General features: G+C 33.4%; 1 protein-coding gene and 1 long non-coding RNA gene across 6 annotated transcripts in view; one reads left to right on the forward strand and one right to left on the reverse strand.

The window, feature by feature from the left end:
• Positions 1–17,618, forward strand: part of LOC149780597 (uncharacterized) — a 51,874-nt gene that overhangs the window by 4,521 nt on the left and 29,735 nt on the right. Inside the window, exons 1-3 of one of the 5 annotated variants that reach the window (XM_089937715.1) lie at positions 5,189–5,346; positions 10,723–10,894; positions 14,327–14,482. In XM_089937715.1, the coding sequence (XP_089793841.1) occupies positions 10,734–10,894; positions 14,327–14,482 (317 nt within the window). In that variant the 5' untranslated portion in view covers positions 5,189–5,346; positions 10,723–10,733. Of the gene's footprint in view, positions 1–5,188; positions 5,347–5,848; positions 6,022–6,310; positions 6,330–10,722; positions 10,895–14,326; positions 14,483–17,618 lie in introns of those variants that run through there. The other 4 variants (XM_089937716.1, XM_089937717.1, XM_089937718.1 and 1 more) reach the window with 4 other exon arrangements.
• LOC149780598 (uncharacterized) lies at positions 1,267–5,669 on the reverse strand. Its single transcript, XR_016415108.1, has 2 exons — positions 5,482–5,669; positions 1,267–2,189 (listed from the first exon to the last, which is right to left on the reverse strand). It is a non-coding gene; the product is annotated as an uncharacterized LOC149780598 (long non-coding RNA).

Raw genomic sequence — 17,618 nt, forward strand, 5'->3', positions numbered from 1 at the left:
TACTCATTCTGCGAAGTCTAAAATTAACGAAAAACATGCAATACAGGAGAGTTACATGTGCTTTATTGCGATATTAAACAAAGACTTGATACACTTAACTTTGTCAAGCAAGCAGTGAAATAGTGACACGGCACATGTATGCATGTATAAAAAGCAATAGTTAATATCACGTTGTACATTTACATTTGGAGCCAGTCTTCCATGTCTGATTCAGCCCAATGAATTCCTTGTCCTCAGTTAAAAGTCTTAATTGAAACCGTTTAGGAAACTACATCATTTTAGCCTTAGGAAACCGCAAATTACACAAGATATTATACTGTATATGACTGTTTACATTTGGTATATCCACTAAAGTCTGTGTGAGAACGAGGCTTTGTTCCCGATTAATTTTGAGTTTATAGCAGAGTGAAGACTTTGATAGCATGTAAGTTGTCAAGCTGTTTAAACATTTGCACTCATCATTAATGTGTCAAAAGATTAATAATTAAACCATTGAACACCAATATGATTGATCGATGATGTAATATTTATTCACTCACTTTATTGTATACTTTCCAGTCTGTCCGTCCTTCTGTCCGTAACTCTGTCTACTAATTGACCGCTAAGTGGAAATTCACCATACTTGGTAATCAATTTGTCCAAACGGTAACTACCTACAGTAGGGATAACAATTTTGTCACCTCTCCTCTGGGGTCGCTAGAACAATGTCTCTGGTTAAATAAATACAATTAAAGCGAAATTTTCAATATTATTTTCACTAAACTTGACTGTCTAATTTTTATTTTTCCTAAACATTAAGCGAAATTTGTAATATTTCTTTTAGTAAACTTTATGGGAAGTTTTTAATATTATTTTCACTAAACTTTATGCGAAATTTGTAATATTATATTTACTAAACTTTATGCGAAATAGTCTGATATTTTATTTGCTAAACTTTATTCGAAATTTTCTGACATTTTATTTGCTAAACTTTATGCGAAATTTTCTGATATTTATTTACTGAGCTTTATGCGAAATTTTCGATATTGTATTTACTAAAATGTATGCATGCGGTCATAGCAGAACTATAATTTATATATGTCGCGGATTTTAGATTTTGACTTGTTTGTCACGGTCTAGATGGTAGGAGGGTCGGCTAGATGAGGACATATAAGTAACACAAAGTGCGCGGATTGCGATCAATGAAATTAGCTCCATTTTTTACTTTATTATTTTGTGTAATTCAGAAACGTCGTAGGAGCAGATAATTATAACAAGTAGACGACATAATAATATAATTTATTTACCCGCAGTCACCAGGCTCGCGAAAATCAGGTAAAAACAAGGTTGTGAAAAAGACAATACACACGTGAAGCCTTTACATAGACGCTCTAGTCCGAGCATATGAAAGGCTTTCTGTGACAAACAGAAAGAAGTTAACCATTTATGATCCTAACTATTGGTTTCAGTAGTGGGACATTTTCCATGTTCAAAGTCTGTCATAAATTTTAATATCCTGGTCTAACATAAAATATCTATTTTCATAAATCGGTTTTGCTGCTGTCTGAAAAAGTCACATTCGAATACTTAGTGGTCACCGGTATCTGCATTTCTACATAAACGCGTTTCGTTTCATCTTTCGGTATCCCCTCTAAAGGTCCTTTTCTGTTGGAAATCTATAATTGGTAGTGAAAAATTTGGCAAGAGCTTTAAATACTATATTTTTTCTGTAAAGAAATTAAAGACATCCTTTCTCTTTGTGGTCATTCCAGTCCCATACAGTTTGCAAATGCTATTCAACAGAAGTTGAAAGAAAATGCATAACAAGAAAAGTAAAAAATAAATTTCAGCAAACTGATCTCATTTGATCCTGGATTGTATGTATAGGCCCGATACATCTTATATATTTTATAAAGTTTATTTGGAGTCGACTCGAAACATTTTTGGACATTTTTATTTTTAATGTTAACAGCAAAAATTAAAAATTAGGGCGATACGTGAACCAAATAGAATTAAAAATATATTGTAGTTAGATACATCCAGGAATCAGCATTATTTAGGTAAAGAACGCCATTCTACGATGCGTAGCTGAATGTGTTGTACTAATTTCCAAAGTGGTCGTTGATTAATCCTATCAAGTCATCGTTAAATATTACTTTCTCCTTGGATGGTCCTACTATCGGCAAAAATAGGTCACTGCGACAGCGAAACTGCAATATAAAAGGTCAAAGTCAGCTTATTATTATATTGATTCTGCAATCTTCACTGAAAATCCCATTGTCAACAGGATCAATATTCAAATGAAGTTTTTGCGCTTTGGTTGAACTATAAGAAGGTTAATATTAGAAAATGTCTTCGGCAACGGGAATAAGAATCCACTGCTTATCTAAAGAAAGAATATTTCTTCACGCCTGACGAAAGTCAGAGATGATTGGTAACCGAGTTATAAGCGTTGCAAGAAGCCCAAATCTTGGGTATTTTATTAAATTAGTTAACAGACTCTAAGATGCCTGCATTGATCCAAGAGTCTGACGGAATAAAGCCAACATATTTCTGAAGCAAAATAGAAAATCAAAGTATTCATTTCTGATACATAATAACCAATATTTTTCACGTAAGTCTTGAAAAAGCAATCTTATTTAATGAGTATTTTTCTGAGCAATCGCTGCTAGACGATGCTTCCACTACACGGTCTTCTATACCTCCATCTGAGACTGGCCCTAATAATGTTCTTTAAAATCTCAACATCAGCAAGGCAGGTGATCCTGAATTGATCCACTCTATACTACTTAAAGAAGGCACTCGCATATCATCGCGATATTTATCAAAACTCTTCAATAGTTCACTCCAATTTTTATTTTTTCCAACAGCGTGGAATTAGTTCAATCTTAATCCTATTCATAATAAAGGGGAGATAAATGCTGTTACAAATTATAGACTTATTTCCACATTAAGCTCTATAAGCAAAAGGTTTGACAAATGTCTCTTCAAATACTCAAACAACTGTCTTACAGCCAACAACCTAATTATTTATCTTTAATCTAGTTTCACCCCCGGAAAATTACGTTGCCTTACAACTGTGCGATATATACAATACTTTTTGCAAGGCAGTTGATGAAGACAAAGTCGTTAGGGTAGTATTTTGTGCTATTAGTGAGGTCTTCGATAAAGACTGGCACAAAAGGATTAACTCGTAAGCAAATAAATATATGAATTGGTAACGAACGTTTTGGAAAAATTAAAAAAAGATGATCAAACAGGACGAGAAAAGTTGCTATAGAAGCTTGTGCTTCAGTCCAAGAACATGTCTTCGCTAGTGTGCCACAGGGATCAATACTTGGACCCTTGCTACTTTTAATTTACAATAATGATATTGTGACATTCAATCCAGTGTAAGACTCTTTGCTAATGATACATCGTTGTCAATTATTGTTCAGGACCCAGCCCTGGCTTCTGGTGTTTTGAATGAAGACCAGCTTAAAATCAATTTATGGGCTAATTCATGATTGGTTGATTTTAATCCAGACAAAACTGAATCAATGACCATATTGCAATATGCAGAAATGTCAAAAGTAACATCACTCACAACTTTTGATGAATGAAACGGTTATTAGGAATATCATTTCTCATAAATATTTGGGCCTAACTCTAATGAAATTTTATCATGGCATTACATATAGAGAACATTTCTATTACGGCATGAATAACATTAGATATGTTACGCAGTCTGAAATTCAAACACGATAGAAAATTATTAGAATTTCTAGAAAATTATTTTAAAAAATTTATTTTGACTTTGTAGGACCTCTTCTCGAGTATGGGAATATTATATGGGATAACTGCACCCACTACGAAAAAAGATGGAATAGTGAAATAGAAAAAAATCAAGCTAAAGCTGATAGAATCGTTTGTGGGGAACAATATATGCATCATCTGTAATACATTTGGAGGAGATAAAATGGGAAAGACTTTCAAAAAGTCGCTACAAACATAGAATGATAAAAAAAAATTATATAAAAAAAACTTGTATCATGGCATGGCTACAGGAACCATGCAGACTTCGTAGTTCAGCACGTAAATAATGGACACATTCGTGTTAGTATAGAAACCTTCAAATGCCTCTTACCAGGACCATTTTCATTTTTATCAAAGCCTGTTGCAGAATGGAATATTCTTTCTTTGAAATTTTGAAACTAACTTTCGTTATATTCTTCTAAATCACAACGAAATATGAATGTAGAAAAAGTTCCAGTCTATTACAATGAAGAAGAAAGATTAGCACAAATTATATCTATAAGACTTGGAATTGGATTTAGTTTATTAAACTACGTTTTTTTCTTCATAAAACGGGTTGTTATTTAGCAATATACATGCATGTGGTAAACAAGAAACCACAAATCGTTTTCTCTTTTAGACTGTGCAAAATGTGTTACCCTCAGAGACCGAATAAGAACTTTGCACCATATTAATAATATAACTTTCTTATTAATGCGTAATCAGTTGAGGTCAGCGAGGAGATTTTCAACATGAATTTAAGGGTCCTTTATCTTACACCCTCCCCCAGTCCATCAATGTAAACATTGCCATGTCATGTTTTTGCACACACACCCCGACTCTTTTGTTTTGTTGTTTTGCAATTATACAGTAACGTGCTTCTGCTGTAAATGCGTACAGGTACCAGTCTGACATTATTAAAATATTTCGAATTTTCTTTTGATACTTCATTCGCATTTTCGATGTTTGCATTGCTATGCTTTCATTACTCGCATCAGCAACATTGTAAAAGTAAATATCATCCTTAGCGATATGTGTTTTTTTTAAAGCTTTTGTGTACTTTCCCTGTTGACTTCTGTAAATAAATGCTGTTCAAATCAACTAATACCACAGATTCACATTTTCTTAAGCGTCTCAACAGGTTTGATTAAGAATTATTTTTCCTTTTTGAATTAATTTGTTGAGTGCTGAGATACAATCATACAATACTGAAAACAAACTCCACAAAATTGCCAGTTCCTTCATAAACTCGGCAAAATGTGCTGCTTTTGTTAAAATCTATAGATCTTATCACTCTCATCACTAACCATGCCCTGCTTGAACATAAGGATCGTATTTGTTTGTTATGCTCTATAGTATTCTGGATCCAGATTTCATAATCGACTAAAATAATAGTTTTATTTCCTTCTTCGGACAAGCTCGGCGATTTTCCGCAATATTAACCTAGCAGTTTGTACATGCGCGATGAAAAATTAGAGACTAACATCAAGGAAATTCTAGTTGCATGGCAGTCCGTAAAAACAGTTCAATAGTTTTGTCACAGAATTGGAGTTATAATGTATATGTGCCTTTTTGTCGTGAAACAGGTTTGAGGTAAGAGGAAACAATGCTTTCGGATTTGGACATAGGACACAATTAATTTTACTATATGTTCTCTACATTTGTTTCTCAGTACTGACCTTTCCACTGTGTGACAACCAATACAAATCCAATGTTAATCTAAAATACCTTCAAAGATGACTTCACAGTGACGTTCTCGTCAAAGGTTGACCTGCTCTTTTTTTAGATGATGAACTGTCAACATAGCAGCATGTAAACAGAACACAGATTTCACTTCCGGATCATCACCGAGGCCTTATTACTCACTGTGCACTGTCGCCGAAATGCACACAGACAACAACACCCTGAGCTCATATTATCAAGAATAAACAGTTACCTTTAAATCCCTACCAAAAATGCATAAATAAAACTCTTCTATCACCACCAAAATGAGAGAGGAAAAAAATGTTCTAAAAATAGACTAGAACTACATTCGTTATTAATTGGGTACTGAACAGGAAGTATTAATTGTGATGTAATTCCTGACAGGCTCCATGTTTTATGCCAATTTTAGGCAGACTTTTATATTTGCATGCTATACCTGTTTCACTTTATATAGGGCCTAAGCGAGTAGATAATTTTCACCGAGCACCGAATACGAGTATTTGGATGTACTATTTGCCAGATCCAGGCACGAACCAAGCAGTAGGTGGAACTCCAGAGAGTACCGTTAGTTTCATTATCGTATGCAAAGCTTAAACTTGAAATGTTAACTGTTTGTGTAATTATAATTTATTTTTAACTAAATTATTAGGTATTAAAAAACATTTTTTTAAAAGTTCGATATTTATTGAATTATTTTACTTGTAACCATTTGTGCGCGTATTATTTGCCGAGGCGAATACTTCCAAATAGTACCGAAAAACGGGATATTCGGCCGAGGCGAATGTCCGAGGCGATTTCCGGTTAGGCCCTAACTTTATACATAAGTCTTTTTGAATTTCCTTGCAAACAAAACATGTGACACCTGTCAGAAAGTATGTAGTGCTGGTGTTCCACAGGGTGCAAGTTCTGGTCCAAGTGCTCTTGAGAAACCAAAACAAAATTTGCTATATCTTCCTTAATTATAGGAATTTTTCAATGCAGTAAAAACCTAATTGTGATACAAGATAAGCCCTGTCTGAAAATATGTTTGAAAGTTACAAATATTAATAAATCAATTTTAATGGCAAATTAAATAAACATTTAAATTTTAAAAATTCAATTTTATTGAAAACTTAAATTTTCATACAAGTTTTAAAACACAGTTTGACAAATTTTAGACAGAAAAGTTGACTAATGAATGGTATTTAAAACAAATGGTAGTTTGGGCCTGTGCAGCTGATAACATTTTTCCCAGGGGTAGTGAAGCATTATAGCTCATAGTGATTTTGGCAGTAAACCTCAGTATGCCTATCCGGATGCATATAGGTGTACATGTACACACTAAAGAAACAATGACAGGTGCTATGTTCCACATTTATTGTGTCTGGTACTTAGGCAGTTGTTTCCATAACTAATAGCACATTCAGAATTAAAGTTCTGATGGGACCAGTAACCATGTTTTATAGCAAAAATGCATTCCATTTCAATGTCGATAACTAGAAAAGGTGGCATTGGGATAGGAAAATAGTTTCTTGGGAGGCTCTACCTTACTGAAAAATGGTGCTGATCTCTCTCATGAAAACCTAAGCCATGTCTTTGAGGTGCTATATATCAGTGTGGTGATATGAACTAATCTTGGTCACTTATGGAAGTACATGTACACTGCACATGCCCTTATGAAACCTTGCTATTACCACCAGACTACAGGACAGCTTCCAAGCTGATCCAGCTCTAACACTTTGTTCCAGATACCAGGCTAGACCTGAAAAGATACAATATGTTTCAGTTAATTCTATAAAACAGTAAGATCTATGTAAATGAAGTTAAAATATGTTAGATATGGTGATTTCAAAATAACATTAAGGTTGCAAGCATTGGGGAAAATATTAAACTTGACAGAGTGACACTCAGAAATGTGAAGCACTGGCCATGTATTAAAGTGATAAATTCATCCTAAAAATATATGAGGTTTCTAGAAACATATTTAGCCATTTAAAAATTAAATAACTAATCAGGTAGATTATGTATCATAAAGTTTAAGGCAATGTTGGGGACAGTGAGGTTTGATCATTGGTGCAAGCATTAGTACATACCAGTATACAGGAAAGTCAAGTAACAATGTACTAAATTCGAATATGTTACTATAAGCAATCTTATTCATGAGGAAAATAACAATTTTGGATATTGCAAGTGAATACAGCCAAATATGGTCACACAAATCAGCTATAGGTACCAATAAATCCTATATCATCAGCTAAATGTGAAATTCTGATCCCCAAAACTTGTAAACAAGGATGGAAATTTGCATATGTGGGACATATACAATGTACTTGTTAAGATCAAATGTGCAAACATAATTCAAATGATCTATTTGAACATTTATAGTGTATTTTTAAGAGTGTTGGATACCAATTATTAAGCTCATTGATTCAGTGGAATCAGATATCAGCTGATGTTTCAATACCGCACTCTGTCAAAGTACTAAATTGAAATATGTTACCATACATAGGCATATTCATGATGAAAATAACATTTTGGGATATTTTCAGTGCACATAGCCATAAATGTGCCTTACAGATTCACTATAGGTACAATGTCAGCCTATATGATGTACTGAATATGAACTTTTGATCCCAAACATTCTAAAATGGATGGATATTTGTTCATGTGGGATATGTAACCATGTTAAGATCAGTTGTACAAAGTTAAATTCAAATAACCTGTTTGAATATTTCTTATGTAATCTTTAGAGTGTCAGTTAACAAATATTATTAGTAATTAATAATGCATAAAACAAGAGGGATCATTAGAATTCCATAACATCGTATAAACCACAATGCCACACTACACCAATCAATATCTTAACCTAATTGAACAATAAAATGGAATGCATTTTGTGTTCAACTTACATCATTTTGCTGTTTTCTTACATCCAAGGGTAAATATACCTGGGAAAAGCATATTTAATTCCTTTAAACTGTATTTCATTCTCCGACAGTTTAAAATGATTTAGTAGAGAACTTGAGTAGGTTCTAGTATAAAGTTTTCATCACTGTCCTCTCACTAAATACATTATAACTATGTTTATAAACAATTACTGAAGCTATACAAGCAAATGTGTGTTACTCAGGAAGTGACCCCATCATAAACACATAAATTAACTGCTTGGACACCTAATAAATAGTCTGAATCGCCAATAAAAATTATAATTTTGTCTTCGTGTATTTTAAATGAAGGTCTCATTTTGAATTACAAAGATATTTTCTCTGACAAAATGTTACAAAAATCCAACATTGGAGCTTTTATATGGTGTAGGAATATCTACATGCTGATAACATTTAATATGATTCCCAAAAATGTTATATATATGCATTTTAAGGGAAATTCTTTATTTTTTTAATATTTTTTAAAAATTTTATTAAAATTTTTAAAATAAAAATTAATTTTTTACTTTAATTTCCTTCTTATATTTTCAAAGTCAGTATACATGACTATTCAAATTTCATGTGTCTATCATTAATACTAAAGATTTTATACCAATTTAAACTTTACTCCAATACTGCCCTGACAGGACATAGAACACAATTAATTTTACTATATGTTCTCTACAGTTGTTTCTCAGTACTGACCTTTCCACTGTGTGACAATCAATGCAAATCATATGTTAATCTAAAATACCTTCAAAGATGACTTCACGGTGAAGTTCTCGTCAAAGGTTGACCTGCTCTGTTTTTAGATGATGGACTGTCAACATAGCAGCATGTAAACAGAGCACAGATTTCACTTCCGGATCATCACTAAGGCCTTATTACTCACTGTGCACTGTCGCCGAAATGCACACAGACAACAACACCCTGAGCTCATATTATCGAGAATAAACAGTTACCTTTAAATCCCTACCAAAAATGCATAAATTTTACTCTTCTATCACCACCAAAATGAGAGAGGAAAAAATGTTCTAAACATAGACTAGAACTACATTCGTGGGTACTGAACAGGAAGTATTAATTGTGATGTAATTCCATTTGGACCGAATGCCGGCTGAATCAGACAAGAGTTTATTCAGACCAAATCACGAGCTGATTCGGACCATAACGGAATAACATACCTGATTTATTTGACTAGTTGTTACCGTTCTTGCTGATACATAAAATGAGAATGTAAAAACTGAATTTTAGCTCTTAAATTTGTGTTAGAAAGCTTTTCCCAAATTTCTTTTCAAGTTCAGAACTAAATTGACGTGGTTATTGCATTTTTAAAAATCATAATAACTTTTCTGTGGAAAAAAATGTATTTGTAAAACATTTTGAAACGTTTTTAAAATCAGGCGAGTATCGCCGATATTCAGCATTATCAAACAGTAGTGTATATATTGTCCCATGGCTTTTATTGATTCCTCATACAATTATTGTTTTCTTTGGATTAACAAAGAAAATATTTTGTAAAAAGTTACTGGTGAGTAAAACAATATAAAACCAAACTTTAGCATTGAATATTTATCTTGCAAGTAAAATCTCGAACCAGTACACCGACTTATTTTATTTTGATTCTACCCACTGACAATTATGCAGATATTAATAACACAAATATCTGCATAATTAATTAATAAAAGTGCTTAATAAATTCTTTAAATTATGATTTTTGAATAGTTATTATGTTATATTATATTGTATTATACTATATTATATTATATTATAGTATATTATATTATAGTAACACAAATATAATAACTTTCCATGTAACTAAAGATCACAAAGCTATTTAAAATCAGCATTGTATTATGTGCTGTAGAATGGTATTAAAATCAGTAAATTGTAAAATGACAAAAGTGCTTAAATTATAACACAATTTTTATAGCAGCAAACAGGTTTTGCAAACTGATTGTCAGATGATCTCTATTATTGTTTGGAATTAATTAAGGGCATTCTGATCAAGCAAAATAATCACATGATGATGTTTCATTATTTTTGTTATTATTTTGGGTTTAATGGATCTGCTATTGCATAATGTGTCTGCAGATCTGGTTCTGTACAGTTTGTTAGGTGTAATCAGTAGAACAAAGAACATGGATGCTGATTTGCTGGTACATTATGCTATGGCAGTTTGGGGATTATGTTGCTAATGTAGTGAGATCTGACTTATAAATGGGTATATATATGGTAAGAGATAATCTGTTGTTAAAAATGACTGAATAATCAGTGTTTTAAAATATATATATATATATATATATATATATATATATATATATATATATATATATATATATATGCTTATTTATATTTTTAGCAAGACTAGAGATGATAGAATACTGGGTAGAACATTCCCAGGATGCCTCTCTGGAGGAAATGATGCTGGACACACAGGCAGAAGAGGTAAATAGGTTGGAGCTGCCGGAAATCCTCTCCTACCTCCCACCCTACGAAGGGTACAAAATTTTGGAGTTGGGATCAGGGATAGGGTGAGTTGCTATGAAATGTGGAGAAACCTTTCCTTTTTTATTCTTCTATTTCATGTTGGGGGCCCTGAGTGGCCGCATGGTCTAAAGCGCTAACCGTACAGATCAATGCCATCTCACCTCTGTCTGCGTGAGTTTGCCTCTCAGGCTCGGCTAACGTTGGTACGTGAGAAAGCCTGCCACTAGCTTCTTGTGGGTTGGTGGTTCTTCCCGTTGTTTTCCAGGATTCTTCCTCCAATTATACTGGCCACCATGTATAGCCTATCTTGTGCTGAAAAATGGCGTTAAACCCTACAACAGCAACAATTATTTCATGTTCACAATTTTAGTCCACCCGGTTAAAGGTTATGTTAGCTTGTAGTTATCGACTACCTGTCTGTAAACATTAGGTCTGTAGTGAATCACAACTGTCTTTATGCATCAGTAATTTTGCCATTTCAATACATAAATTGATATCGAAGAGGAAGATCAATTTAAAATAATACATATCTTATACAACTAAGTTACTTTTAATGTTAGTTGCCATGAATAATTATCAGTCATTTGCCTCGTTAAACTTTATGTGTATTAGTATGTATTGTAGCATAGATTGCATATTTCAATATGTATTGATATGTAGCATAAGTGTATTGTTTCATCCCTTGTCAACATTTGTTGTTTTCAACTTCTTTTCTAAAAAACAACCATATGCAGATTTCAGTCAGACTTAGTTGAAATGTTTTTTAATAAAAATTATCTCTGGTGTGGCTTCCCTGATAATGTTGTAGCTTCCACAACAACTGTTGTTATGGGGTTTAATGCCATTTTTCAGCACATGATAGGCTATACATGGCAGCCAGTATTAATGGTGGAGGAAGAACCCGGGAAAACCCTGGAAAGAACCACCGACCCACGAGAAGCTACCGGCAAGCTTTCTCACATACCCACACTAGCTGAATCCGAGACTCGAACTGGCACAGACAGAGTCCACAACAACTACATGGAAAGCCGATTATTACCTTCTCCAAAAGACTGGTAGACATCATTCTTAGAACATTTTCCACCAAAATTGTGTTCAAGTAGCTTCTCTTGCAGTCATGTAGAAAATCTGTTTTAGACTTCTGCTGCAGAATGATCAATCAATGTTTGATGAGACTTGGCCTCCTTAAGATGGGCTGTATAAAAGTCATGTCCATTTTTTTTTAAAATGACATTGGTTTGAATTTTGCAGCAATCATGCGTAAACCTTTTGTTGACTTTGCTCAAAACAACAGAGCCACTCCTGATGAGACAAAGTAGGAATATTTCTTCATCAGCAGCTAGAGAGTGCCCTTGCATAAAGACCAAATGAACTAATATGGCAGTTTAAGTATGCTATTTCCAAAAAAGATCGGAGTAAAATTTTGCTATAATTGGTATTCTATTGATCCATATGGTAACTGGAGTCAAGGTCACAGTGTTTACCATAGCGGACTCTTGACAGAAAGGGTGTATGTATAAGTATGCTATTTCCTATGAAGAGCAGAGTAAAACTTTGCTATAATTGGTATTGTATTGATCCATATGGTAACTGGAGCCAAGGTCACAGTGCTTAGCCTACCGGACTCTTGACAGAAAGGGTGTGGATTTAAATTGTATCATCTGACCAGCCTTGGTAAGCTACCGTGGTGTGTCTTTGGGCAAGGCACCATAATACAATTGCCTTGCCACTAAATAACCTAGTTTGTATTGCTATGCTGTAATGTACCAATCCAAACCAAACCATATTATAAGCATGTGCAGGTCTGCTTTTCAACTGATTATTAGCCTAATCTTGGATAGGAAATTGGAGGAAAATACCTTTCCCAAAGAATCGCCATGGCAGCTGACCCAGAAATACCTGTACAGGTTTCAAATCAAATCAGAGACTCATGAATTAGGAGTCCAGTACTCTTCCAACTAAGTTACAATGGCTATCACATGTTCAATGTGTGTGTGTGATTTAGATTTTTAACGTAGCTTTGACAATTTTCCAGTCATATCACTACGATGTCTGCAGTGTGGCTGTTTAAAGTGATATCTAGCACTGGGGCATCATGCCGCAGACATGTAGCATGATGTCCCGCCCAGTCACATTATCCTGATACCAGGCCGACCACTCCTAACACTAACCTCTTAATGCTGAGCACCTAGCGAGGTAGCTGTTAGTATCATTTTTAGAAGTCTTTGGTATGACTCGGTTGAGGTTTGAACTCATGAACTTCTGCATCCGGGCACATGTTCAGGAGGTGAATTAGTTGTCTTTCTCACCAGGGGTGTTTAAGATTTGAGATTAAAGAACGAAAAAGGTCCGAGCTCATGTTACAACAGTCTGATAAAGTGTTAATGTGTAGCTGTTTAATATGTTTTTGTAGATGTTTACACAGATTCAACATGGTGGATTTAATATACTCAGTGATGGAAAGTCATAGTTTTAGGTTATATGATGAAACAGTTTTGATGGTAAATTGTTACAATATCCGTACGTGACTGCATCTTTTACTTTCATGGCTGAATTTTCATGATATTGATATTGTGTATGCAAGTTTAAATGGGGACTGAAACATCCTTTGGTATTATGAGGTTCAGAGGTGAAAGGTCAGGGTCAGATGTGTCAGTGATTCCAGAATGGAATTGAGTACTTGCAAATCTATTTACTATTCCACATGCATTCTTCATAATTTTTACAAACACTAAAATTGCACTTTGATTTTTTTTGTACCTTCATCAAGCTCACATTCAGTTATCAGGGTTAAGTCTAGAATTCATAGATATGGGATATTTTGATGGGCCAAAATTTTGCAAACTGTTCTGAGCTCTGATGAGGCTTTGTATTTTGTAACCAGTCTAGCCAAATCCATCAGTTTATCTCAGTCAGATGCTTATCGGAAGAATGCATAACATTGGTAAAGGGCATAATATTCACAATCAGGAACATGGCAGGCATGTAGACATGTATCTTTTGTGTTAATTATGTTGACAACATGCTATGTGGAAATTTTATTTATATCTGAGTAGGCCATCAATAATTATTTTTGTGCCATTGGTGCCAAAATATAGCCTAGGTTGACCCCTGATTAATATTACATTTATAAGCAAGTATAATCATCACAAGCATAGATTGTTCTGCTTCTCATTACATTAGATAATCATCAGAGTTTAAATCTAACAAGATAGTAGAAAAACATTAATTTTCCACTTCTCCATGAAGTGTAGCTATTATTTGCCTTTTCATGGTCCATACTTCTATACAGCTTGGACCATGAATATTTTGAACCTGTATTTCATCTTTGTGCCTTATTGACAGCACATTTTTAGTATGGTATGTGTTTACCTGTCTTAAAATTTCTCCTTTGAAACTTTTTTATAACCTAAATTGATACAAGTACCTTTCTGAGATGATGAGTTTCAGTCAAATGTAATCATTTGTATTTGCAGACGGTTTACAGGAAAACTTGCTGAGCTTGGGAAAGAAGTTGTTGCTGTCGACTTCATGGAAAAATTTGTAGAGAAAAATAAGGAAGTGAATGGGCACCACAATAATATCACTTTCATGTGTGCAGATGTTACCAAGCTTGAGTTTGAGGAAAAGAGGTGACTTGATTTAGCTTGAAACTAATATCAATGATGATCCTGTTTTTCAGGATGAATTTTTTTGAGAAACAATTTTTTGTTTTTTATGTGAATCTTAAACAAAAATCAGCTGAATATTTCCACATGCTTTCTTTCAGTGTACATTCTTTTCCTTTTTTGTGCTTATTTGTGGCATTAAATCTTGGGCTGTTTCCAAAACAGCTTTGCAAGCAACCATGTGATTGGTCTATAGAATCTAAAATGAACCAATAACATAATATTTACTGAAGTTATCTTTTACGGAACGTTTTGTGTGATTGTCTGCAAGATGGTCAGCATGGTTCATCAGTACATGTATTTGCTGACTTAAGTGATTTTGACTTGCATGAATTGCGCATTAATGCAATTTCCTATGAATTTTTTAAAAATTTAATTCTTTTAGAAGACTAAAATTAATGAAATTATTTGTCAAAAACAACAAAATTATGATTTGTAAATGGCTAAAATGAATTGTATTAATGTTAATTGAAGTGCATATTTTTCAATGAAAATTAAAGGTAATGAAACCAAATATTTCAAGTTATGAAATTTTGCATCATGTGACCACTCTTGGGGATGCAACTATCACGTAAGTGGGGGTTTAGATGTTTTTTGTGTGTTGAGTTTAACATTGGGCTGTCCAAAATTTATTAGTATTTAATAGTAAATCTATATTATTTGAATTTTCAAAAATTATTTCAAACACTGGTGGTGTCTTTTGGCATTGATTAGACCTTGAATGAGTTTGATTTCATTTGGTTCCTGGCATCATTTAAGTAGTTATGCCTCCTGATTGACTTGAACCGGACTTTGGTTTCTGCTGTATAACTTTACCAAGGAGTGTTTAACAAATTGTTGAAGCTACATTAAAAATCTAAATCACATAGACTTGACTTCAACAAAAAATTTGGATCTAGCTTCTTTTTTGAGATTATTTTCAGCATCCACAATACCGTTAAGAGGAGTTATGGCACCTTATTTTCCATTCGTTTAACTTCCCCCTCACTAACAACTTTACTGAGGATTTTTTCATCTGCTGCATTTGCTGGCCTTTAAGTCGATGTGGAGTTTAAGTTGAATCAGCAAATTTGGCAAATTTTCCATCCTTCATCCATATATAAGCTGATCCTGAGTGTAAGACAAAGCCAGATAAATACCTCAGAATGTGTTTTTCACTTCGTTCCATATAGCATCGCAAATTTTATCTTATATGTAACTCAGTAACCTTTCCAGTCAGGATCATTAAATATAACTAAAAGTACCTAATTTGTTTCACATGAAGTATTTTAAATGTATTATTTACCTTTAGCTTCATATAATGATGCTGACCTGAAAATTTATTGAGTTACAGAGAGGATAAAATTTGTGATGCTGTGTGGAATTATAATAACTTCCAGTTTCATAAATATTAAAAGTATCACTGTATGCTTTTTCAGATTACCAGCAATAGGGAAATTGCATTATTAATACTAAATACTTTTTCCAGTTTTTTTTGGGGTGGAGGTGGAAAGAGAGATACCGAGAGAAGGATACATATGTATTCTATTGCATTTTTCTTCTTGCACATCGTGATGAAAATAAATTATGATCTGATATATGAGAGAGAGAGAAAGAAAGTTCAGCTCTTTGTGTTTTTTTATTACCTTATTGCCCCCGTGTTGCTGAAGACTTTGTTAAAGAGAAAAAACATTAATAAATGAAACAGTAAATGTAAACTATGAAAATACGTACTATACTCCTTTAGGGTTTAAATATTCACATTAGTTATATCGATATAGACTCCATTAGGTTAAATCCCAAGAATGACCATTTTGCATGCTGTCTAATTTTCTTTGCAGGTATAATGACCTCTCCATTCCCAACAAATAAGATTCTGTTTAAAGTGCATGTACTCTTACTGTACTTAGGTGGCAATTGTTTTTGATCTTTGCTTATGCTAGATGTACTTTAAATTGCTGTCAGTTCTGTCGGAAAGTTAAAAAATGTCACTAGTTGAGAAATTTACACCAGTAACCACCTGGCATTTCCTTTCATTATATGGTAAGGAATTCATAATACCCATGAGTAGCCTCATTTCCCTATTGGTAGCCTTGCTAATCTGATCTGGTCTGCTGAATCTTGACCTAAAACAGGTGCTAGCTTGGAATGACTAAATACAGCCATAGCATATTTAATTAGCATGTAAATACCGCCTCAGAGCCATGGGATTCTTGCAATAATGGAAGTGGTAACAAAAACTATAAGAAATCACTTACCTAGGTGGTATTAATTGATAATGGAATATGGTACTGCACTTGTACATGAGTAAGATCAGTCATCAGGTAAGTGAACAATATAGATTTACAATTGTGAAGACATCTGTATATCTGTCTGTCTGTCTCTGTCAATTGGGCATATGTTTTATTTGATCATTAGGTGCAGGATGAAAATTGTGATGGAATATGTCTTTGTCATGGTTATTCATCTTCTAACTTGTCAATTCTAACGCACATATATGTAATCAAATTTAAACAATGTGTTACAAACAACGTACATTACTGGTGCATGCTGCTTTAGCACAGTTACATCTGATCTATGTTAATTTTTAATACTGACAATCATGTAATTGTTTAAAATACTCAGTGTGGGATCCTATATTTTCTCATACACAATCTCTTTCCCAAAATGAATATGTTTTTACACACTATTTTTCATACTCTTGGAGAATTATTTTTCATACAAAAAATATGATATATTGATTTGGATGACATAATCCAGATATAAGTCGATTCGGAATATAAGACTAAGCTAAGACTTTCTGGTCAAAAAAAGTATTGCCGGATAGGCTGGCAAATATGGCATTTTGGCCAGATTGAGAATGCATCTTTGTACTGATAAGACCATGAACATGTTCAATTTATAGCATTTCTTATACAGGAGATACACTTTTGTAGGTGATGAATGACTATTTATAAATACTGAAATGAAAAAATACACGTTTCCAAAGGATACATATGTTGGCTAATAATAAATTTTTTTAACTCTGGATAATGCACAAATCATGAATGAATCATTTCTTTAAAATTAACAGGAGACCAGATATTTAAAATCTTAATGACAACGAAAGTAAAAATTTTAC

The sequence above is a fragment of the Sinohyriopsis cumingii genome, chromosome 16 (genome assembly GCF_028554795.1).
Source record: "Sinohyriopsis cumingii isolate HCF-2022 chromosome 16, ASM2855479v2, whole genome shotgun sequence".
NCBI lineage: Eukaryota > Metazoa > Mollusca > Bivalvia > Unionida > Unionidae > Sinohyriopsis > Sinohyriopsis cumingii.